We start from the raw sequence: 24,759 nt of genomic DNA, 5'->3' as shown, positions 1-24,759 counted from the left end.
TAATCTTAACGTTAAGCGCCTTCTTAACGTTATCGATGATTTTTGAAAAATGGAAATTGGTTGAATTGTCTGTTTTGGAACAGATTTTTAAATTTAATAGTAACGTGCTACATGATTTTCGCTTGGCCAGTCCTTTGTAAGGGTAGCTCCGTAAAATCTGTGTTAACACTAATTGCATTTCTGCAACTCATTTTAAAGGCTTAAAAACTCTCTATTATGCGTAATTTCGCACTTGATCAACTATTACAAACAATGGAGTTAATTTTCACGTTCAGCAGTAATCGCCCTGTAATTGACTTACGTGTGACTGTCTTTTCTACACCATGATTTATATTAATTTGTAAAATTTCTTAAATTGTAAATATCTTCTATATGTTAAGCGATTTAGTTGTTTAATATATTTGTTTGCATTTATAAGCGTTTTATTACGACACACACTTACTCAGTACAACTGATGATAGGTTCAATTACAAAGCAAGAAAAAACACACTACATAAATAGGTTTTTATTGAAATGTGATTAACATTGGAGCTTAAAATAGTGAAAACACCGCACACCGCTTATACATCGATATTACGTATCGTCTTAAAAACCAACTTGTAAAATATCACATTTTCTGTAACCTGTGGTTACTTGTAATATTAGCTTTTAGAGGGCTAATAATGTAATAAATTGTAATCACAATAATTATAACTTCAAAAAATGTCGGATTTTACATACAGGGTTATTCGTCGCATTAAAAATCCGATGGGTCAGTCGTGTGAAGGACAAAAAGTGCTAGTTTACTCTAATTCAACTGATATTTGGTGACACTAATAACGAGCGGCGCACTTGAATAACTCTGTATACACCGTGGTTGAGTTCCGATGAAATAAGCCGCATTCATCATCCCTAGACATTAATTTGAGAAAACACCTTCAGAGAGTCGTCGCCGAGAATTTGGGAAGTTCTAAAGGTCTTTTTCAATGGACAAGAATTATAATAATGAACACATTGCATAAATCCTTTAGGATAAAGTGTGCAAAGCACTATTCAAATATGCAGCACCTTCAAGGAAAAAACCGCCATTAAATATTGCTTTGACAGGAATGAAAAATCGCTGAACAGCGCAACGGTCACTTCTTTCGCCCTTCGCAGCTGCACTTCTTCCTCGCAGGGACCAAACACCTGACTGCATTGTACATCAGGCCACAAAATAAGTCTTTATACGATTTGGGAGGTTGAAACATTAACCATTGTTCCTGAAATCATCTAACATCCGACTCGGTCCCACTTAAACTCTCCTCGGGCTTTACTATTTGGTACGTGACGAAATACTCTGGATAGGCTTGTTCTCCTCGATAGACCACGTATTCTGAAGGGGGATTTTAGTAGTGTGTGAAATTTTAGTAAAGTGTGAAAATGTATATTTTCTTACCTGGGAATACCAGCCCTCCCGCAGATGGTCTGCCTGCTACTGAATGGTGGCCAGGAGGGGCGTGAGCCATTTTCATAGCGCTAAATTGCAGGAATGACTTTCCGAGGGTAACTCGACATAGCAAGAGATGTCTGATAATTATCACATTATTACATATACAAAGATTCAACAAATATTTCATTGGGAAAACAAAAAAAAATGAAAATTTACCTGTGACACGAGTAGCAACTTCGATCTTTGTGAGCGGGACAACCGGTACCGCCTCCGATTCCGTAAACATATTGATTACTTTTTGAGGAATGCTCCGCGAAGTATATTCCCGCACCAAACATTCCTATAGCATGTTACTTGCAATTTACTGGGAAAGTAGAAACATATAATTTACCTCCAATATAGGCGTGCCGTTCATCAAAACCCTTCTGGACAATTGCGTTAATAAACGGTGATCCGTGGAAAAGCATACGTTCATTGGATTGGTGATTATTCTCCTCCCCCACTTCTTGTCTACGATGCGTGTATCGTTCCCAAAGTTTCCTATTCTGGACTTTTTGGATCTAAATAAGAACACTTCAGTGATATTTATGAGGATTGGTTGTAATTTTCTTACCCTAACAATGTGGTATTTAACAAACACTCCTCCAGCATGCCCGTTATCCCTATGCTCTCTAATGCTGTTCTGCATCTCTTCTTCTACTGTAATAAACTCTTTATCATCAGGCAACAGGTCAACCAAAAGGGTTCCAGGGTTGGCCGGCGTTGACCATAATCCTCCACAATTAGCGACCAATCTCTCCATCCCTAAACCAAAGAGCTTTGTTTATGGCGTCCTATATAGAGATGTCTGAACAGCGTACGACTAAGATGACACCAAATTTCTATTTTTTTACATATTTACAATGCCAGCAATAATAATCGTTTTTTCCAAAGGTCATCTATTTCATTCGGATACCTTTGATGAGTTTATGTCTGAGCCCATACGCAGATATTCCGATTTGCTTCAAGTCTTCATGGCTCATTTCGGCTAAAATGTCTAAAGTGATCTGCTCCCTGTCGAAGACGTCCAGCAGATGCTCTAAAGTCAGCGATTGCAGGAATTTGGCCACAGAATGGATTTCGTTAGTGTCTTCGGGAGTATCCAAAGTGGCAGCACCTTAAAAAAGAAATTCACGTATTGCTCATTACGGCATTGAGTCATTGAGCACGGCAAGCAGGTCCCGCCCCTACACGACTTTGCTTTACATCGAAGTCCACTTACGCATAGAGCCGCCACACCAAATAAAGGGCGTTTCTTAAGTACGGTAGGTAACTTCGGGAGCGTATTCTATCGCTAAAATAAGAGTAATATTATTATATTAACTATATCCCAAAAATGCTTCGTTACAGAAATACAAGGTATAAAAGTTTCATTAAAAAATTACATGGTAAACGTGGTACGTCAGTGTTCTTTTTTAATTGTTGATATTTTACTAGTCACTAACTGTTTATTTATCTGTGCGTAAGATATTAAAATTCGAAAATGAATAACTTTACTAAGGCTGAAATGGCTCAAAAGCAAAAAATATATAAAAATGGCTCTCTATTCATTCATGAATAGTAGTTATTACATTACGGCACACTACGTCTTTTATTTTTTTTATCAAAAACGGTGCGTCCTACGAAAGAACGTCAAGAGACCTTTTTCCTTCCAAATTGATTGATTAAAAAAGAAAAAAATGCTGAAAAAAAACATTGGCCACGTTTACCACGTAACTTTTTAATGAAACTTTCATAACCCGTATTTCCGTAACGAAACACTTTTGGGATATAGTTTATATAACAAAATTACCTTTATTTTAGCGACAGAATACGCTCCTGAAGTTATGTACCATACTTAGAAAACACCCTGTGTATTAGAAAAACTTATTCGGAATAGGGAAAAATACCTTCAGGAACTCCCATGGATACACTAGCCCTGCTGCCGCAGGCCGGAGCTGGCACGACAAGCTGTACAGCGGCCCCAGAAGGCATCACCACCGTCTCTGCCGTGGCACCCCCGCTTATGGTACTTCCTGTAATGGATGGACTTGGAGTATGGGGCGGTAATGCTATGGAGGGCGGTCTAGATGTAGGGGCTGCTGTTGCTGTTGGTACTGCTGCAACAATATGAGGGTGAAAGGGACTCACAGCAAACACGCATAAAGCTGGATTCATAAAGTCATAGTAAAATAGATTAAAATCCGGTTTAAAAATTTAAAGTAATGACAACTTAGTTCACCTTGCTGGGAGGCCATGGCGTCTTGTAAGAGGCAGCGAACATCATCGGCACATGCCAAATCAACCGGAGCTTGTCCTTCCTGATTTTTCAGGAATGGATCAGCTCCATGAGCTAACTAAAAATGAAATTAAAATGGTAAGAAATCTACACAACTTAAGAACTTACCAAAAGGGCGCATAGCTGGGTTCGGCCCTTCTGCGCAGCCTCATGCAATGGTGTAAATCCCCATTTATCTGTGGCATTTACCACTGTGTTATACTTGATTAGGAGTGCAGCAATGTCTAAGTGGCCGTAACTCGAGGCGTTGTGCAAAGGAATCAAGCCCCCTTTGTCTTGAGCATTAACGTCTGCTCCGTTTTCCAAGAGATACTCTGCTACTTCCACGTTATTGTATCCAGCTAAGAATAAAACAATTCAGTACATTTATAAAATGGACATAGAAAAGTAAATTTTACCCGCCAAATGCAGTGGAGTTGAATTTCTTCCCTGAGCATCTCGGCAATTAATGTTTTCTGACGTGACCAGTCTTTGAACTCTCTGCAAATTGCCTTTTTTGGCAGCGTCCAGCAGGGCCGCATTACCACGCAAAAGGTCGGCAACATCTTGGTCTCCCTCGCGCACCAGATCTAGAGCAGTAGCTCCGTCTCTGTTTTTCTTACTAGGATCCGCTCCATGCTACATTAAATACACTTAATGCAAAAAAATGGAAAAGTTTATTGACAATAAATACCTTGAGAAGCAACTTAACAATCTCGTATTTTCCTTTGGCGGCAGCCTCGTGCAATGGCGTAAATTTCCATAAATCGGCCACGTTTACGCTGGCTCCGTGCTTGACCAATAATTCAGTCACTTCGTAGTGACCGTAGGAGCATGCATTGTGAAGAGGCACTAAACCCCTGAAACAACATTGCCATGATTCATATACAAATAATAGAATTTCTATATTTACCCTTTGTCTTTAGCGTGCACGTCGGCGCCTTGTTGTAACAGAAACTCTACTACTTGAACGCGGTTATAACCGGAGGCGAAATGTAAAGGAGTCGAGTGTCTACCATCTAAATCTCTGTGGAAAATCGTATTTAATACTAAGAAGAAAAGAAGGAAAATGTTGTGTGGGTGTGTTGGGATATTTTAGGAGTACCTTGCATTCAAATGCTCTCTTCACTAATAGTGTATATAAAAACCTTCATTGAACATAGCAAAACTGATTTTTGCTTGTACTTACCTGCAGTTTACAATATGAGGGTAAGACCCTAAATATCTCTGCACTTGATCCAAATCTCCGGCTTTCGCTGACTCTAACAATTGACTCTCGACATCTGCAGGAACTGCTGGAGGATCTATACCAAAAATATTATTTGCGTGTAACTTAATATTCTCGATTACTACCTTGCAAGATTTTAAGTACATTATCCGAGGCCACCTGATTCGCAGTGTAGCCTTGCAAAGATATTATCGAAGTATCTACGTTGTACGATAAGAGAATTCTACAAGCTTGAACGTTGTCATCTCGGGCGCATCTGTGAAGAGCCGTTTGACCCAACCCATCAAGAGCATTCACCTGAAGTTCAATTATCTAATATGGCAAATAATAGATGGATAATGTAAGCACCTTGGCACCGTTTCTCAATAAAACATCCATGAGATCATAATGGGAGTTATCCGCAGCTATGTGCAGAGGAGTAAGGAATTCTTTGTTTTTCTCGTTCAGAGGTGCTCCTTTTCTGGTTAACAAATCTAGAACCTGTTAAGAAATCTCCTAGTGAAACTCTAATTTAAGAGGTAATAATCAGCACCTACTTGTTTTCTTTTAGGATATAAAGACGCGCACACTGCATGAGCAGCGGTGTCCCCAGAATAAGGATGTTTGAAGCTGATTATATCTGCAGAAAGACATTTCTTGAGCTTAGCATTATCTGCCTGCCTGGCAGCTTCTATCAACAAATGCCCCTTATACTCATCTACAATACTTCAAAATTAGCAAAACCCATTTTTGAGACATTTTTCAAATCTTACAGGCTAATCTCTCCTGCAGCTCCCTAGTGGGCGCAACATCAATCGAGGATTTTGAGTGGCAGTTTAGTTGATAAGGATCGGCACCTATATAAAATTACTATTTACAGATGTATTCATCAGCAATTGATTTGTAACAAACCTTCACTGAGAAGCAGAGAACAAACTTCAACTCGGGACTTTGAGGCTGCTTCATGAAGGGGGGTAAAAGCCCATAAATCGTTAGCGTTCACATTGGCTCCATGCTTGATCAACATTTCGGTCACCTCAAAGTGACCATAGGAACAAGCATTGTGAAGTGGAACTAACCCACTTAATATAACTCATAAGACAAATATCTGTAGGGAAAAAAACATGCTCACCCTTTGTCTTTGGCATGAACATCCGCCCCATTTTGTAACAATAACTGAACCACCCTTCCTCGGTTGTATCCAGCAGCTAAATGCAAAGGAGTAGATCGACGCCCATCGCTAGCATGACAATTCACATTTATTGGATTTAAAAGGGCCAGAAGCCGGTCTTCAGCCCCAGAACGAGCAGCCTCTAATAGCTCATCTTTATGATACTCTCCAGTTAGCACTGGCCGTGTTACAGGATCAGCTACTTCTAATGGAGTCTTTCCTTCAGTGTTGCGAATATTTACGTCAGCTCCATGTTGCAAAAGCGCAATGCAAACGTCGATCTTCCCTTTAATTGCAGCCTCGTGTAAGGGAGTGTAATTCCAGTTGTCTCGAGTATTGGTGCTGGCCCCTGCTTCCAAGAGGAGTCGCACAACGTCAGCATGACCAAAAGAACAAGCATTGTGCAAAGGGTGTAGACCCCCATCGTCTCTAGCTTGGATTGAAGCTCCGGCTGAGAGGAGGAATTCTACAACGTCCCTTCTGCCGTATCCTAAAGTTACAAGTGGGGTGGTGCTAAAGATGCTTTACAGGTGCTTTCAAGGGAGGAAATTAATAATAATTTATAATAGTAATGATAACTTGCTTCAACTGGTAAGCAAAAGACTCTTATGAGATAGTTCTAGTTGGTATTTGTGTGGAGGTGTTCCTGGTGAAAATACAAGGAAGTGTGCAACATATAAATTGGATAAGATTTTGGTGAGGACCTACTAGAGGACCCCAATAATTATGTGAATACAGAGAAAGGAGAATTGTAGCTCTGTAAAAAAGCTCTTCTAATATCTACATACTAATTATAGCTTAATTTAAGGTTATTAAGACATATCTCAACTCAAACTGACCCATGGCTTACCACAGCAAATTGAAATAAATTTTTATCACTTGCTAACAGAGAAATGCAAAGGTTTCAACTTCCCTAAAACTGTAGCTCAAGTTGAGGCCCAATGGAACTTATCTCAATTCAAACTGACACACTAGCATAACTACCACAAATTGGACTAAATTTTGAACTTCTTGCCATCAGCAAAATATAATCTCTTAACTCAAACTGAGCCATTGCACACTAACAAAACTACAGCAAATTGAACTAATCTTTGATTATCTTACCAGCAGCAAAATGTAAAGGTGTTGACTTCCTCCCTGCAGTGTCCCTTGCATTCACAGTTGTTGGAGTGACCAACTTCCGAACTCTGGCAATATCCCCCAACTTGCAGGCCTCGAAAAGCTCCCTCAGAGGGTCTGAGGAACTCGGCAAGGGGTCCATGGATATCTTCAAAACGTCCCTTCTGGTGGTTGCCATTATGGGCTCTTTTTCTTAGGAAAACATTGTGGGAAACTCCACCTTGTGCGCCATTCTAAATGCTTAATTAAGTGCCACCACACAACAGGTGAAAGTCTTCTTTGCCATGGATGTTTTGCAATGGTTTAATTGAACTAATAAAATTGAGTCATACCGATATTAGTTCTTTGTTGTTATGTTATGATGGGGGAGTCGGTGGCAGAGGTGTTAAGGACGGGGAAACTGGGGCACACGGATTGTAAGTGCCACGATTACGGTACGATAATTGACTGGATGAATAACTGGGTTAATTTCAGTTAAGTGCAATAGATAGAAGTTGATTATAACGATCGTTTTTTCGATATTATACCACTTTCAAGATGGGAATTGTTGGAAAATAAGGATAAATTGGTGAAAAAGCTAGCTAGTTGACATCTCGTATGACGTCACAATTACAATTACATCAGCACTGACAATGACAGAAGATCTGTTGGCAGCAATGTGAGCTGAATTTTTACTGTTAAATAACTGTTACCTTTAATATTACGTTAGTTTCCGTAATATCCAAGACTCCGATCAACATTTAAATTCTATTTCGTCGTATCTGTGGCAACTAGTCTTGACTTAGAGGAAGCAATTTGATTCCAAAAACTTTTCTCCATAGATGTAGGAATGCCAAACGTAAGTCAAAATAAACATTATATCTAGATAGCTTAGATTAAGAAAATAAACTAATCCTCAAGATTGTTATAATAGTGCAGATTAGTTGAATACATAACAAAAAATTAAATTTGGTTTTAAAACAAATAAAATACAAAAAACTTACCAGTTAAAGTTGTGTTAGTTAAGTGGAAAGAGATTTACTTAAACTATATTAAAAATGTATTTGTTAAGAGGTTTGAGAGGTTATTAGTTCCCAATAAGGATGTTTTTTAGCTCGTCCATTATTCCGCTTCCAAAGATTCATGCGATAACAATTTTACTCTAATTTTAAGGGCTAGCATTATTTTAATGCGTTGGCTATGGCTAGAATGATAGTTCAGCTTCCAGAACTGATGGGTTTACCGTATCAATCAAGAACAATTTCTTGTGGAATTTATTTTACCACCAGCTGTTATTCGATTCTACAATAAATTAAAAATATTGATTTTGAATTAATAAGCAATAAAGTCTCATTGAAGCGGTCTTCCACCATGAACCTGTAATGGTACGGTTGATATGGATTCGTACCAATAAAGTGCCTTTATGAATAAACCATCTCTGAAGCACCTTCACCATTGCTGGGAATTTATATACCACTCCTTTTGAATACATTTATTTACATGAATAACCTTAATTAACTTACAAGTACAACAAGTAAATTGGTACTACAAATACTCACAATATCAAATATACAAAAAGTAAGCAAATCCCCTCTAAAAACTGGAGCTGATATTGAATAAGTGTGTTGGAAATATCTCCATGACTCCTTTATTGGTGGTAAAAGATATAAATATAAAATTCACTTACAAAGATATACGTAAATATGAGGTTTTTACAGTCACTAAATTGATCATTAAATTGCATGATTTATTCTTGATATTTTCTTTTAAACAGCTCACCAACAATTACTCCTAAAATTGATGTTGCTTTACAGTACATACATATTAAACTTTTTCGTGAGCACCTCTGAAGCAGTACAGCCTTACTAATACCCTACTTTAGGTACTCCGTCGTAACCCTTCACCTACTTACACATATTCCACGTAATAGTACCCCAACAGATTCTCGGGTAAACTGGATCGACCAGTCGCCTCTGGAATGGTCAAGGAATCGCTTTTGCTCCTGATGGTAGGACTGTGACTGGATCATCTCACTCGGCCTGAGGGCGACCTCAAGTGAGACCTTATGTAGCCCGTCCTATAATCTATCACTTCTCGCCTATGAATCCCTCCCAGCGTCCCATGACGGTTCCGCCTAGTCCACCTAAAAAAGACAGAAACCCCTTGTTCTCATACTCAGAAAAGGCTGGATTTTCTGAGGCGTCGTTACCTTGTTTTTGCTCAATAGGATCTCTAAAACAACAATGCGACTAAGGATACACTACTAGAGACACGAAAGCTCTAACAACGACAACAATTAACACTCACAGTTTAACTCATTATCACACTAGTGTCTGATTGTGACAGAGGTGACTTCTCGGCCTTGTCGCTCCTCATTGGAGAAGCTGGTGACTGGTAGAGCCCCTCGCTTGGAGAAAGATGGTCTTCCCGTGTTTGTACGCACATAGAGCCACAGTCACACGTGATTAAGAAAAGGACAGACAAAGAGATAGAGGTATGTTAGAGAGTGTGTTCAAAGTGATTGATGATGGTGATGAGTACAAAAGAATGTGGGTCATGAAGGGAAATTAGGAAAGCTTCAGTTAAGTTGCACAATGGGGTGAAATTGCTTAATTTCCTTCGTGAGTGTAAGAGTTGTTGGAAAAGCAACGGAAAATAAATAAAATGCGGTGTAAAAGGAGTTAAATTAAACCATATTGATAGCGGTATTTTGCGTTGTATTTTGGTAAATGTATCAACGGCAGGAGGTATAACAAACATTGTAAATCAAATAGCAATTAAAATGACTATAATACAATGGACAAGAAAATTATTGTCAAGGATTGAAAAATTCGAGGGGCACAATACTTTAACATCTATAAAACCTACGCCTACGTTTTGTACAAGAAGCGATTGGCGCACGGCCTTCATAATTGAACTGTTTATTGACTTTGTGCAGCTTCCAAAGAAATCTCTCTAACTACAATAAAACGGTTCTCTATCGAATTTTGTACAGCATCAGCAGAACGACACAGCCAACTACACATACATACATTAGTTCACGTTTTTTGCCCCTGTTCGGAGCGGGCATACTAAAAAAAAATCGAAAAGGATACTTTAGCTAATAAATAATTCAAGAAAGTCTATCTAGAGAACTGGCTAAAAGTGTGTGTGTGTGTTTTAAATTTTTTGTGTCACTGGAACTAAAACTGAAGATGAAAAATACTGAAGAATAATAACAAACACACAGTATATGTATATATATATATATATATGCATGCCAATTATATGAACAAAAATGGCGAATTTTAATAGTACCGATCCTACTTACCTCGCACTGTGTGTTAACATGATGATACTTCTGCAACAAAATTACTCTATAGCATATTACTGATAAGGCTTCGAATCTAGCTTAATTACTTCTCCCCATTGGGTGCCTCATTAAGTGCATCGGGGGGTGTTGTGCCCAATAAGCAAATGGTGAAGTGGCAATTTAACAATATTCCCCATAACTGGAGTTTTTCTTGAAAGCGTGGCAACACTGCCCTTAACATGGCAGCCTGCAGAGTGACGTGTCGCATATGCAATGGGATCATTACAATACAACAAAAGAATGTCGCAGGGTTGCCGTTTTATGAAATCTATGTTTGCTTTTCCTATTGTGATTCTCTGGTGCTAACTAGGGAATCCTTGTAAAATTGCCATTTGTATGTAAATAAGCGATCTGTAATGTATAGGAATCCCGGGATTTGTATACACGGTGTCCCAATTTTGTTTAGACGCTGAATATCGTCGGCATCACTGTGCGTGCCAGAAGAAAAAGTTGGTGATTAGAAAAGGAAGGTCCCCAATTTTTATTTTTAGCATGTACAGGGACGATGATATCTAGCACCTACACAGAGCTGGGGCATCCTGTATACGCAAAACTAAATCAACGGTGGCCTCTATGTTGTAGGCAAATTTACGCAAGTTATTAGGAAAATCTGGCTTACAAGAACTGACCTTTCCATGGATGACACGAGTTGTTGTTCTGTAAAGATATAGAGTATTTTGCTAACAATTTTACTTATACACTGCCTCTTAACAAGTCAAGCTTGTTCTTGTACCAATTCTCACTTAAAACAAATTAGAAGCTTTCAAGGAAATAGAGACCTTGTGATGCACGAACATTTGAATTAAAAATGATGATCGATGACACTCATCCATTAAAGATTATTATTTACACTCCAAATTCTCATCACTCTACATTAAACTGCGACTTACCTCAACAAACGCGTGATGTAATCGGGCCAATTATCCGGAAACATTACCAGGAAAAATCCCACCCCTATTAGGATAATCCCCGCTAGTTTCATCCCCTCGAACTGGGCCCCATATAAAACGACATCTAAGGCTGGAAAGAAATGGTTTTTTGCCTTTTGGGGTTAGTTTGGGAATAGAAAAGGAGTCACCTGCGGAGACTGGAACTGCCGTGATTAAGCCCAAAGTAATAAAGAGATCGTAAGTGAGGGCGACGCTGAAGTTCCCCAGTAAATTGGCAACTGAAAGTTCGTGAGGTTTGGCAGAGAAACTTTTAAATTAATATCGATTAAATCAAAGAAAGGGAGAATCTAATAGTGACCCAGTTCGCAGATAGTTCCACCTCTTTTGTGGCCATTGTTGCTGTCAAGTTAATGGAAATACTTAGTCCTACCTAGAGATAGGCAACTGGCGCTCAACAACGCCGGCCATGGCAATTTGTCCCAATGGAGCGTCTCCACTCCCGTTAGAAACAACCCCAAGCTGAGTGGCCACAATAGAGCTGCATTCAACATCCCTATGAGTGAGAAAAATAGGGCTACTTGGCCGTACGTGGCGTCCCCTATCACCTAAAATTCACCAATTAATTAAATCAAATCCTAAATTAAACCCCCAAAATACCTTTTTAAAAAGTACTTTATATACCCCTGAGCCTGCGGCAGCAGAAGTGGCCAAGACCACCCCTCCAAGAGTAGGACTACCAGTGATACCATCCATGTAGGCCAGTAGAGCTACCCCTGTGTCGCATATTATCACAGCCATAATCTATTGGTGGTAATAAGAGTTGATGGTGGAGAAAAGAGGGGTGAAATGGCACTTACGCGAATACCAACGAATTGTTCGTGCAAAATAACCCAACTCAGGAGGTAGACAATAGAGACGTTGGTCGCAAATAAAGCCATAACATCGGTGGCCAGCAGGATTTTCAAGGAAAGAATGTACATGTAATTAGTGCCCACCCACAGTAGACAGAACAAACTGCATCTTGTCATGAATCTGACTAAAATCCTCCTCATTGTATTGACCCTAAATTTCCTATGCATAATTCTACCTGCAGTGAATCCTTTATCCCGAAAATCTCTTATACTCTCAGTGAGTATGTCGGACATGGACTCGCATCTCTTGCTACTCAATCTACTTATGAAATACAAAGGAAAAAAGAGCATTGTCCAGTTGGTCACAAACCAGGTGGTGAAAAACGGGGCCTGATACGCAACCGTCTAAAATCACGATCAAGGGGCAATTTAAGCAAAATTTGTTAAAGATGATAATATTACATATTTGGTTTGAACTACAGTCATGTTCAAATCTGTGGTGTCATGAGGCACTAAAATTGGATCGTCGTAATCTTCGTCCTTCGGGCGTCTTAAATACAAATATTTGATGCTATGGGTGGCGCCAACCCAGGATGCAGTCACACATATGGTGACCCATATTCCGAAATATATCTGAAATTTTATTGATATTCGTGGGAGAAATGAAAATGGGGTACTTTACATGGTGTCGCCTAAATGTTCGAATTCTGTCCGTAAAATTAAAACAGTTTTTGTATAATAAGAATTAGGATTATGAAATTAAAAAATTAACATGTATTTCGTATTCACCATATGGTCTAGAAACCTGACCTTATATCCTTTTAATATATAGGGTGAGTCAGTTTTATGAACTACGTAATATATCAATATAACTTAACATACAGGTTGATGTAATTTCCAGAGTTGTACCCAAAGCACTATTAAACATGGATCACCATGTATCTTTTTTCCATTGATATGTCGACAAAAATTGCTCTAAAAACACGCAATTCCGTTGTGCTGCCGTAAACTGACTCATACTATACAACTACTAAATTAAGGGCAAAAAACATTCACTCTCCAGGCACTTTATGTAGGTTTAAAATTTTTTAACAAGCACGTAAACAGTGTAAAGCAAAACTACGTGCTTAATAAAATATGCGAATAAAAACTGAAAAACAAATCACGCACAAAAGGGAGGTTTTCTTGTGAGTTTTTGGGGTGTTTGCAAGTAAATCGGTGCAATTGCAGACACGCGATTCATTTAAGAGCACGCAAGCTCTAGCACAATACGAGCAGTTAATCGGAGAACATGTTGTTACCGGTTTGAATGAAAATGAAATGTGTTTACTCTGAATACAAACCTTCCTGGCAGATCTGGAACAAAACGACGCGGAGCAACTTTTTATTTTCCCCCTAAATCCCACTGGAGGAACAGTGGTTCCATTGGCTGTACCATTCACCGTTCCTTGGGGTGTAGCAGGCGACAACGGTTCAACTGAGTCTGGTTGACTACCCACCGAATCGGAATGACCGAAAGATGGACCTGCTTGACCCAAAAAATTTGCATCTTCCTGCAAAAATTCGCAAAGGCTCACCATTAGCTACCCCTTCATCTGTAACCAAAACGCTTGGGGTGCGGGTTCGACTGGAGGCTCTAGGATTGAAGATGGTGTGAATGTCGTTATCCCTGGTCATTATTCACATGTCATAAATTTCTATATCTCCCTTGAGATTTTCATTGTTCCTGCAAACACTTCTGATCCGTAAAAGCGAGTTTATTGCAGCTTAACAAGCGTCGACCAGAAATAAAACCGATTAGGCAAATATTCATGGATATGTCGCTCTGATGGAGTGCTAAATTAAGTCTAAACACGCAATCTGAAAGTAGCTTAAGTGATATAATTAATTCCAGTAATTAATATTCGGGAAAGAATAAAACTGTGGGTGCACTCGCCATTTGGTCGAGAAACTTAAGTCGCCAAGATTGAGTTCTCGGGAAAATTGAGACGAATACCATTCTTGGCATCTGGCAGGAACTGCCACAATTGATTTTTAGCCGCCTTCTAATTTATTTATGTCGTAATCATCGGAATAGAGGCACTATAAATAGAGTATTATTCGAAAAAGTTCAAGGGCCACAATGGGGTGAAAGTGAGTAATTGAGGCACAGTGGGAGAGTGATTTTCATATTTGCATCCAAAATGCGGGTTTTAACTTGGACTTAAAAATGCACGCTTTCGGGTAAACTGTTTATGCATCCTGGAAATAGGTAAGTTTATGTGATGTTCTTCGTAAAAAATACGGATCTGCCTCGGCGAGGTTTATAAAATTTTGCTAAGCGCTCTCAGGTCACGAAATTTAATTACCCTGTAAAGAAACCTCTAGTCCAGCTGATTATTGCAGCCCCATGCAAATGCACATTAGAAAAACGATTCGAATTCAATACATCAAACAGTAATCACCGTTACCTTTCTCATCTTCGTTCAAACATTAAATAAACCTAAAGGTTCATGTATCGACACATCACAAAATTCTGGTAAATTGTGCCTCGATCGAGTTATCCCCGAAAGCGAAATCGGCCATACGACGGCAAAGGCCGGAAATAGTGCACTAAGTGTATCCAGAAAGTGGAAACTTGGAAACGCTCAGTATGTGCGCAGGCATCGATTTCCATGGGCGGTGATAGTCCAAGTTTAAAGTCAGGTTGTTAAACGCGCAGTGTACAGGGAACAATGGAAAATTGTCCTGTTTTTATTGGAGGAACAGGTTTGATTGATGATTATTATTTTCCAGAAAATTCATTGTACGTGTAAACCCATCAGGGATGTCTCTGGTTAAAATTTAATAAAAGCAGCACTGAATCTGACCTGTACAGTTTTTTTAGAAACTCATAATTACGTCTTAAGACCAGTTACGCCACTGCCTTGTTACGATCTGAAAGCTCTAACTTTCTTTTAAAATCCGCGGCATTTACCTTAGTCGCCGAGAAAGTGCAATGGCGTATCAGACAGGTTTTAATATTAACACATTTAAATATAAACTTTTAGCACCACTAACTTTGCTATAGCTCTAATGTCCTAATATTCAATACACGGGGCATTTTATAATTACATTATATTCAAAATTTCGTTATTTGAAAGACATGCCAATGCGGCTTGAGTTAAAAAATAGATAGAGGGCTTTCAGGGCCTTTATTTATGTTTATGATGTCCTTTGATTGAGTTTATGATGTCCTGCTGATGTTACCAGGAACGTTATACCTGCATAAAATCAGTGCCCAAATTCTTAATTCCGCTCATGATAAAATTATCAACAAGTATCTAATTTGACCCTTAGGATCAACGCGTAATTGCGCTTTAGGCTAAGATTTTCTGCAGCTTGAAAATCTATTCAAAATCTAAGAAATATCGAAATTCCTATACAAGTCCTTTAACTAGCTCTCGAAGTTTGAGTGAACAGTCATAAGATGGCGCATGCAGTTCTATATTGCTGAAAATTGGAGTTCTTGAAGAAATCTGTACATCGATTGGTTCTATTTAGACAGGAAATTTGCAGATGGCGCCACGCATTTAAATACGCCATATCCTATCACTGCCTTATCAGTCATCGATAATAGTAGTTATTCTAAGCACTGAAGCTGAATCTCGCGCATTTTTTGATATTCTGGAATCAAACTTCCAAATTTATACTGATACTCTAACACTAAATTGTAAATATTTAAAGAATCCTTTGCTAAATCAATTTAATTTTAATTAGATTATTCAAGTTTCGGAGATCGCTCTCACCGTTGATAGACCATTCTGGCGCTTGTCACCATAATCCCCCTTGTAGTGGTGTAATAAATCTACAAATTTCCTGCCAATACATACAAATAGAGTCAGATGTGGCGGCAAATTTGGCGCTCTAACATATATCTCCGGTTTAATAACGGTTGTCAAACGGAGGTATAATCAGAGACCCATCGATTACATATCAGTTATGCCAGAAATTTAATAATTACCTGTTCAAAGACACACGTTTATGGCAACAATGGGAAATTAACATCTGTTGTTTTGGAACAACAGCGACCATATGGGCTGCGGCATTTCACAGGCTCTTTGCGTTATGCCAATCTTTATTGGTTTGTCGGGAGTCAATTTGGTTTGCCGATGTGAATGGCAAGAACTTCGATTCTGCAGTAACCACAACAAAACGAAGAAAAAAGGTGTTTACGTAAGCGGCACGGCTGAATTTTTTTTCAAAGCTCCTGGCCTGAATCGCTCTAAGTAATAAAGTGAATTGATTAAATTAAAAACATTTGGAGACTTCCGGCCTGAAAAGCCTTTTGTAACCAAACGTACAAAGGTTGCTGCCACATCCCCTATTGACAAAGACAAACTTCTCATCTCTATCTGTATCGACGGGTCCGACTTTCTCATTTCAGGCGGTAAACTGGAGTGTAGATTTAGAATCTCGTGAATAGAAATTGGGTTTTTTCGTATCAGCTTGCACAGATATACGCCGACCGGGTCCATTATACATTTCTAAACCATTTCATATATTATTCAAACGAGCTGCGAGCCAGCACAGCAGGTTTTTGCTATTTATTTCGCCTTGTTGACACGTCGGCAGAAATATAAAATATATAAAATCGTGTGAGGGCGAAGGCGTTGCCAAGATTGCCATGTTGCGAGGAAGTTTAATATTAAAGGCAGACTGCTCGCAAGTAGGAACTGTTTGCTGAAACGTGTTTGCGTGCATATGGTTTAGGATTTCCTTAAAATATAAATAAAATATGGATTGTTGGCTCAGAATGTCACATTCCCCCAAGTATTGGGAGTTTAATTTCGGTTTTAACATGTTTGATGGCCGCACAACGAGTCAGTTATGTTGGCAAGAAACCGACGTTTCTCCTGACGAAGGAGTCTGTAAATTAAAAAGAACCGGATGCGCGATTTATCTTTGTTCACGTAACATTGTCGGGTGATATATCACACTTAATCCTTTAGCAATATTATGCCAGATTTTGCAGGTCGAGGCTACCGGAAAGGGATTCAGACTTTTTGCTTTAAGTTTCGTTATATGAAATAATTAACAGGATTAGCCGCACGTTTCTGCGAAGACATTAACTAAATGGAGCTGACTAACGCTAAAGCCATAAATCCCTCTAGAGGTAAATTAAAAAACAAAACCAAAAAGAGGATCTTCGAGCCTGTATAATGGAAATGCACGAGTAACTCCCTTGACACACAATATTTTGATTGATGCGGGGCGAAGCCGAGTGTCACTGCACTGGCTGATACTTCAGTATTTTGTGTGTAAAAGAGACCATTTAGATTTGCGCGAAATTGCAGTTCACCGTTCAAGTTTCAACATACTTTCGGGCAGTCCGCGACTTGAACACCCGATAGAGGTACGCTAGAGATACGCAACTTGAACGCTCAGATTCACGCCAATTTCTTGCAATTTGTCGATCGTACAGGAAATTAGCAAAAAACACATTCGAAACTTCAGATAAATATTTTGAGCAGCTCGTCTCGTGTACTTTTTCAAGGACCATTTCCACCGCGATCAGCTTCTTTGCTCTACTCGTCGGATTTATAAAAAAAATCTGCAGAAGAATGATCAGGGCTGCCGAACAATTTTGCGTTCCTCCGGGCGATTTGCTAATGCTGGTAACGATCAAAGAGGGTTATGGGGAATAATTAATCAGCTCCGGGGGGAATCTCGCATTTCAGTTGATCGCTCTCAGTCCTATGATTGCTCATGTGAGATCTTTAATGAGTACCGCTGAATAAACTTGAAATTACATTTGCTTTGAATTCTTTCTTATGCCTGCTCTGGCGATCCCCTGGAAGTCTCTACAACAGTTTCAAATATTAAATAAAAAAGTAGGACAAAAGTAGAAACATCGAGTACGTATCCCCTTTTTTCTGGCCTTGATGGCGAACGAGAATTTAACTACTCGACTATCTCTAGTGGTTTTTCTTGTTGCGCGACGTTGCCGCGTTTCTTTATCGAGGCATCCCGACCAGATTACACAGCAAACTTCCATTGGAAAATAAGAACAAAAAGGGAGGGCAGTTCCTATTCCCTGACAGTCTTTTCTTCAGGTTGATTGATTAGAACGTACACGATTTTGTTCATCGGTCAGAGAATAAAAAGTCCACGACGTTCAGACAAAAGGCGAAAATAATCCTGTTCGAGCCATACACGACAGTTATTTGGGTCACGTGCCATCCGAGACCCGAACTGAATGCTGATTAGTGCGACCGCAGATAGAAATACTGACGTAAAACAAAACGGTTTTATCGTTACATAATACATTACATGAAGGGTCTTCGATGAACATGAAATGAACTCCCAAAGAAAGGGAAAGGTACAAGGCCTACGGGGATTTTTCCTAATTGTCTCTGGACAAGTTCGTAACTTTCGCTTTAATGCCTCAGTCCATCATTAGCAGTTAGTTTAAATTTGCAAAAACTACTCACGATCTGGCAACTGTGCGCTGATCGAGGCAGCTGACTTTCACCATACAAGCCACGTGGTCTTTGAAGATAAAAGAGAGTTGCAGTGTTGCCATTCGGTGACTTTAATGCAGGTTACTAAATATTTAGGGATTTTTTTTAAGGACCTTTGGTGGCGTTGCATTTGGTTTACGAGCAATAGCCATCAATTTTTCATGGGAACATGACACCAAAACTTGATAAGCAAGATATTTAATAGAAATTTTTAGAGTTCACTCAGAAGCAGGTGTGAAGTAAGTCATAAAACTGCAAAATGGAGATCTCCCTTGCGGCCATTGGCTACAACCGACTATTACAGATGGGCAGAGGATGGATTTGGGCATAAATGGCTACAAAGTAAAGGCGATAATTGAAGAAAATAGACCAAAAAATGAAACAGTTTCCCTCGGCAATAAATGCCCTATCCAATTAAACTATATGGGTGTTCGGATTCAGGTCGTAAATTTTTAATTAAAATACTACGATTTCAATCTGGTCGCACATTCAATATCATAAAATGTAGGTTTACAGAAACCATAAAGAAAGAATTTCTCCTAGAGGTTCTATAAACATTCTTGGGAGCATTTTAGAGCTTTCAACGAATTCTTGAATGTTCTCCTGCTAATTTAATAAATATCAAACTTATTAAAACTTCCACAGGGGTTAATGCTGCTCTTGCCTTCCCAAATTTCCAGTAACTTCTAGCATATTCAGTTTACTAACAATCTACCACCCTTTCCACGACAGGTAGATTGAACTTGGACGGTTTATATTGCATTATTTATCAGGTAAAACTACCCATTTTAGTGTCATAATTTGCGGTGATTGTCTTTGGAAAGAGGTTCAGGACTCGTAAATTAGATTGATATGAAAAAATAATTTTCCGAATGAAAATTCGAATAGAAATTCCTGCCTCGCTTCGCCCCTTTCTAAGGAAAGTGGCAGGACTACGACGTCCTGGGAGACCCAAGAAATTTCGGTTCTGATTACACTGCAACTTTGAGCCCCTAAGGGTTCGGTATTGGAATACAACGATGGAGCTCTAATTTTTCACTAGAAATCATGAATATACGAAACCAGGATTCGTTCTAGCTCAAAACGTAAATAAATTTGGCCCTTTAAACGGACCCTTTCCTTCATTTTAATTTAAACTCATTTTTAGAGATCTGGCCTCGCTAATTTAAGAGACCTTTACTTTACTGCCTTACTTATGAAATTAAATGAAATTATTGCGGCCATTTTTGTTGCAAATGGTTCTTTTGGCGGGCGGAAGCGAGAAACCTCCAGAGCAATATTTTAGTACTTACAAGCTTGCAAGGGGTTGTAAATTTCCCCAGATTTTTATACGTTTCTGTCGGCTTATTTCGGTTAAATTAAAGTTTTTAGCGGGCAAATATACTGCCGGAATTGCCTCCACATAAACCGGCTTTATGGCCCTTTATTTCGGAAGGAGTTTTTAATCAGAAAGTCGCGATTTTCGTTTAAAACTATAATCGTCAGACAATGGCACGAGTCTATTCCTCGTTGGATGTCCTCTGCAAAACACATTTCGGTGCTTTGTTCGCCCTTTTTAATGGCACTGGCTAAGTGAAAAATAATGGATTCGGGCGACTGTTTTATTTTCCTGTTTGAGAGAATCCACGCAAAGCAAATGAAGAGGAATGGAGAATTATATTGCCTTTATCTTTTTTACCTTCGTGCAGGAAAAAATTTAATTGTGCCGCGTTAAATGGCAAATAAAATTAAATTTTCTAAAAGGCCACGAGACCGGCAAACTAATTAGGGGGCTCTGTCGGCACGTGTTTTTGTTTTCTTGATCCGAAAAACTGCTTCCATTTATCACCCTTCAGCAGCAACACCTTCATACCTTTCATTTACGTGCATTCATAATTTATGGAATCATCCCCAACCCAGCTAAAATGCGGGATAGCCCCGTTCTACGCTTTAAAAATCATCATAAGATGGATATTTTTCACACTTTTCTCTGTGCCCTCTTCACTAAAATGCCAATATTTTTAAACCGCCAAGAGCTATCTACTTGAGCTCTATACCGTTGGAAAGAGAAGCAAAAGGCGCATAGTTGGCCCTATATTGTGCATGAAGGACGTTCCTTGCCATGAGTCATCAAATAGAAATAAAAATATCGAGCACGTTCTGAATAGTTTTTCTGCATTTAATGGTGAATGCATTAATAATCGCTGAACTATTTCGAATAGCGCCGCTTTTGCCCACTAATGGAGAAAATTAATGGAGAATTTAAAAAATTTAATCGAAATATGTTTTTTTATGCGAATATCTCCATTGGGCCGAAACAGTTTTTGAGATTGCCAATATCGGAAACATTCTGAGGTTCAAGAGCTGGCCATTAATGCCTCCAATGCTGCTCTTGGAGGAAGAAAAGAATTCTTACTTATTACTTTAGAATCTCTTTTGATCAGAAGACTTTAAGGAGCTTTTTAAATTTAGTTATGTTAGAAAGCCGATTTTTCCCTGGCTTTTTACACTTAATTTGAGAAAATATATTACGAAAGTGGGCACCAAGCGCCGCCTCATTCAAATTAATTCTTACCGCAACTGGTCTTTATATTCAACCTGTTTTGCTTTGAGCCCCAGAATTTACGGCGGGGTAGTTAAAAATTAGTAGGTTAAACGGTAAGATAAAGAAGATAAATAACGCCATCCCTCAAGGTTTTACTCTGCCGTGAGCCCGGGCCTGTAAAAGCTGGAAAAGAAGGTGCTTCACCAGAGACAAATTAATACATAAACTTCACAATAAGCATTCTTTATTAAATTAACAATATGTTTAGGCAGACACGAACGAAAACTCATCTATGCATTAACATAATGAACAGTTCCCTGGAAAGTTTTGAAAATTTACAACACATTCAGGATTAAGTAAACAATCCCCCTTTGTTTACGAAATAATCCGATTGCTTTGTCGGAGGGATACAATTTCAAAAACTTTCATTTCGAGGTATGAAGTGCCTGGTAACGCATAAATTTACTCCTTGGGTGATATGACTATTAATGTAGTTAAAATTTTGTTGAGCGAATGTTCAGGTCTGGTCTTCCCTTGAAGGCCTTCCAATTACGTTGAGAACTGCCCTCATAAAAGCTCTCCATTTGCTCGGTTTATCTGTCGATTCCTTCATTTCCTTGCTGCTGAGCTTAATCTTCGATATAGCTTCGCTTGCAACGCATTTATCATGGACCTTATCGTGGAAAAAACCCCACTTGCAAACGCAGCTACAAACGTCTAATTTTCCTTTCTTTTGAAGTTCAAAAGAGGTCTCCCACCTATAACTTCCGGGCATGTTTAAACAAGCCTGTCCTTCCCCATGGCAAGTGTGAAGTTTCGACTCAGAGCACTCATCTAAATCGACGCAGATACCGTAAATGGAGCTCCAAACGTACCCCTTTTCTGGGCATTGACATGTTATATTCCATCGATTCAAGATCATGTCACTGCAAGCACAAATTGCAAGTTAATTTAATGTCGGGGTTGTTTGGTAATTTGGCCTCCTTCGTCAATGTGTCTGCTGCAGCAACCGCTTAAAGTATCATTTTAAAGTGCACGAGATGCAATTATTGCTGCTGATACGTCTTACCCTACCTAAAATCCCGATTTTCCACTCTATGAAAGCCGCACTCCCGCTGGCCTGCAGGATTCTCCTGCAAGCAGGGATTTTTCTCTTTGTCCCAACAAGATTCCCCTTTCGAGAGATGTTTGTAAGGGCAGCAGGGGTCGGGACAAAAACTAGGAAAAAGAGAAAGGAAAATGGGCTTTTTAAAACTTAAAATCTCTCTGGATATTAGGAGAGATGGAGTAGCGCCAATTTACTTGAGGGCCAATAGATCAAAGTATTGGCACGTTTGTCTGGAAGATGGTGTTCTTAGAAATTGAGAAATTAGCCAATGATCCCTCTGGATTGTGTTGTTGCCACGGAGCTTCCCTTAATGGTAAAATTATCTAGATTTTAATTTTTTAGCGCTCAGGGCCAGCGAACTAAGTGTGATTCTTGTGAGCGTTTCTCGCGCGAATCCTGTGTAAATTTCCTAAAAATATCAGATTCGGACCTGTATTGCGCGCACGCAAACGGCACTTCGTTATTCCCCCGTTGATCTCCATTGCTGACCCCAGTGCTGTTATCCAGGCAATCGGCGAAATTGTCGCAATACTCGTCTAAATTACTCAAATAAGGAAGCTCATTCATGGTGTACCAACACATGAAGAAACTGGCCGTGGACCTCCATTGGAACCTCTCCAAAGGGCCTGAAATTTGAGTGTATTTCCCTTGAGGAATATCCGAGCGACAACCTTCGAAGGGATCGGAAGCGGTATCATCAATTTTCCTCAATTTTCGGCACTCTTCTTCCACTTGCTTCACCTGGATCGAGTTCACTGACCAATGGTTTTCTTGGGCGACTACCGAAGTGTCATCCTGCCTTCTTAAGGCCACCTTCCTCAACTTCTTCCACAAATAATCCACGCAGTTAATGAAGGAGATGTCGCAGTGTTTGAGCACCTCCCAATGCAAGGACCTTAATGGCGGTTTGGGGAAATGCTGATAATTAGTCCTGCAGAAGCGAAAATTAAGCAACTTTCTGAATGACTTTAAGTCCGACGTTCTTTTAATAGCGGATTTTCCACGTCATAAACGTGGCAGCTTTAAAAGTTTCAGTTTGAAAAGACGTTCCAGATTTCAGCCGCAATTATCCCCAATGTTTCGCAAATTAAAACTAAGTTGCTTAAGCACTAATTTACGAGGACAATGCGATGGATTTAATTATCAAGGAATTGCCTACCTCTCTGCCTGTTCCTCAGCCCTATTGTAGCGTCTATCGTATTCATTAAACTTATGAGCCCTTAAGTAATACGCAATTTCCTTAATGGCGTGCTTGTACCATAAGGGAAGCTCGCCCTTGTCTGGCGTGTCCTCGATGGTGCCGATTTGATCACTCGTCTTGGACTCACTTACTGAGGCGTCGCTCAGTGTTGGCACGCGCTTTGCGAGCAGAATTGTGAGAAGAACCATTGCCACGAAATTAGGCATTTTTGGAATTTAACAGTGACAGAAACGGGAAGGTATTTGGTGTCCTAAAGGTGCTTAAAAATGTTCAGACAATAAAAGGGAGCGAATGCAATTTCGAGAAAATTAGCATAAGCAGTAAATTTCGTCCATTGCCCGGATGGCTGCGAAGCACAGTTTCTAAATTCACAAATGGATTACACCTCTCCATTTAAATAACGAGCGAATTTCCTTTATTTTAATACGAGACAAGGGAAGCTTCGGAGAACTTCTTAATATTTCATTGTAATAAACCGGAGACGTACATTGATGGGGCCAGTGCAGTAACCCATCAAACATCGGGCAAAAATCGTGCACATGGGGCAACAGGGGGGACCAGTAAGACCATCGAAAAAGCCGTGAATAAGTTCTCTAGTTACATTGTCAAAATACCCGGGTCTCCGATTCCATCCTAATTAAATCCTTCGTTGAACATGGAGAAAGGGGATGAATTCCGGTTAAGTAGGGTATTATTTCAAGAGGGATTGGAGAAATTACCATGTTCGATATCCTATTAGCGCCCTTGCAGATACGCATCGGTGGCCTGCACGAGATGGAAAGAGAAAGGGTGACACTCGATTGAAATCCCTATGTGTCGAGGTTACACGGAGTGAAAAATGGTGTTACACCACTGGCACTCGAAATGCATAAATGAAAATCACGCTCCGGTCCTGGGTCGCTGCAACTTCTCAATCCAGATTAGCGGAAAATGCAGGCAAGAGAAATGTCGCCTAGAATGTGATTGTTCCAAGACCGTATCTTCCAGGATTTAAACAAGACTTTTATGTTAAGGGCGAGAGCACAACTGCTTAAGATCGTAAATCGTGGAAGAGTCAGTGCTGCTCTGGGGGAGGAATTGTAACAGTTGTGGTACACTTTGTGTACTTTAGAGTGATGTGCAGAGCCGTTTTTTTGGGCCTCTGAAAGTCTAGAATTGATAGGGATGG

At 39.5% G+C, this 24,759-nt stretch overlaps 3 protein-coding genes across 5 annotated transcripts; all 3 read right to left on the bottom strand.

The window, feature by feature from the left end:
* Nucleotides 1–490: 490 nt before the first annotated feature.
* Nucleotides 491–7,804, bottom strand: Tnks (tankyrase). 2 transcript variants are annotated; one of them, XM_066396600.1, is made up of 20 exons: nt 7,190–7,804; nt 6,047–6,575; nt 5,827–5,996; nt 5,688–5,771; nt 5,472–5,632; nt 5,284–5,415; nt 5,061–5,232; nt 4,897–5,011; nt 4,621–4,734; nt 4,402–4,567; nt 4,127–4,346; nt 3,837–4,069; nt 3,672–3,786; nt 3,340–3,549; nt 2,367–2,567; nt 2,025–2,215; nt 1,803–1,971; nt 1,628–1,751; nt 1,418–1,548; nt 491–1,354 (listed from the first exon to the last, which is right to left on the bottom strand). In XM_066396600.1, the coding sequence occupies exons 1-20, from the start codon at nt 7,380–7,382 to the stop codon at nt 1,248–1,250; spliced, it is 3,537 nt and encodes a 1,178-aa protein (XP_066252697.1). In that variant the 5' UTR covers nt 7,383–7,804; the 3' UTR covers nt 491–1,247. The 2 variants fall into 2 exon arrangements, with proteins under 2 accessions (XP_066252697.1, XP_066252698.1); XM_066396601.1 differs by having other exon boundaries at nt 3,340–3,546.
* An 856-nt stretch (nt 7,805–8,660) lies between these two features.
* Nucleotides 8,661–14,861, bottom strand: LOC136412912 (solute carrier family 35 member F3). Of its 2 annotated transcripts, none has more exons than XM_066396166.1 (12): nt 14,727–14,861; nt 13,854–14,002; nt 13,620–13,804; nt 12,739–12,909; nt 12,513–12,681; nt 12,283–12,461; nt 12,083–12,226; nt 11,856–12,030; nt 11,614–11,703; nt 11,426–11,555; nt 10,494–10,523; nt 8,661–9,326 (listed from the first exon to the last, which is right to left on the bottom strand). In XM_066396166.1, exons 2-12 carry the CDS (start codon nt 13,951–13,953, stop codon nt 9,209–9,211), a joined length of 1,491 nt encoding a protein of 496 aa, XP_066252263.1. In that variant the 5' UTR covers nt 13,954–14,002; nt 14,727–14,861; the 3' UTR covers nt 8,661–9,208. The 2 variants fall into 2 exon arrangements, with proteins under 2 accessions (XP_066252263.1, XP_066252264.1); XM_066396167.1 differs by having other exon boundaries at nt 13,620–13,801.
* Nucleotides 14,862–21,605: 6,744 nt separating this feature from the next.
* On the bottom strand, nt 21,606–23,797 carry LOC136413187 (transmembrane cell adhesion receptor mua-3-like). Its single transcript, XM_066396580.1, has 6 exons — nt 23,550–23,797; nt 23,062–23,321; nt 22,821–23,016; nt 22,357–22,500; nt 22,041–22,208; nt 21,606–21,989 (listed from the first exon to the last, which is right to left on the bottom strand). The coding sequence occupies exons 1-6, from the start codon at nt 23,795–23,797 to the stop codon at nt 21,800–21,802; spliced, it is 1,206 nt and encodes a 401-aa protein (XP_066252677.1). The 3' UTR covers nt 21,606–21,799.
* Nucleotides 23,798–24,759: the final 962 nt, after the last annotated feature.

The sequence above is a fragment of the Euwallacea similis genome, chromosome 13 (genome assembly GCF_039881205.1).
Source record: "Euwallacea similis isolate ESF13 chromosome 13, ESF131.1, whole genome shotgun sequence".
NCBI lineage: Eukaryota > Metazoa > Arthropoda > Insecta > Coleoptera > Curculionidae > Euwallacea > Euwallacea similis.
This window is presented reverse-complemented; position numbering and strand designations above follow the sequence as displayed.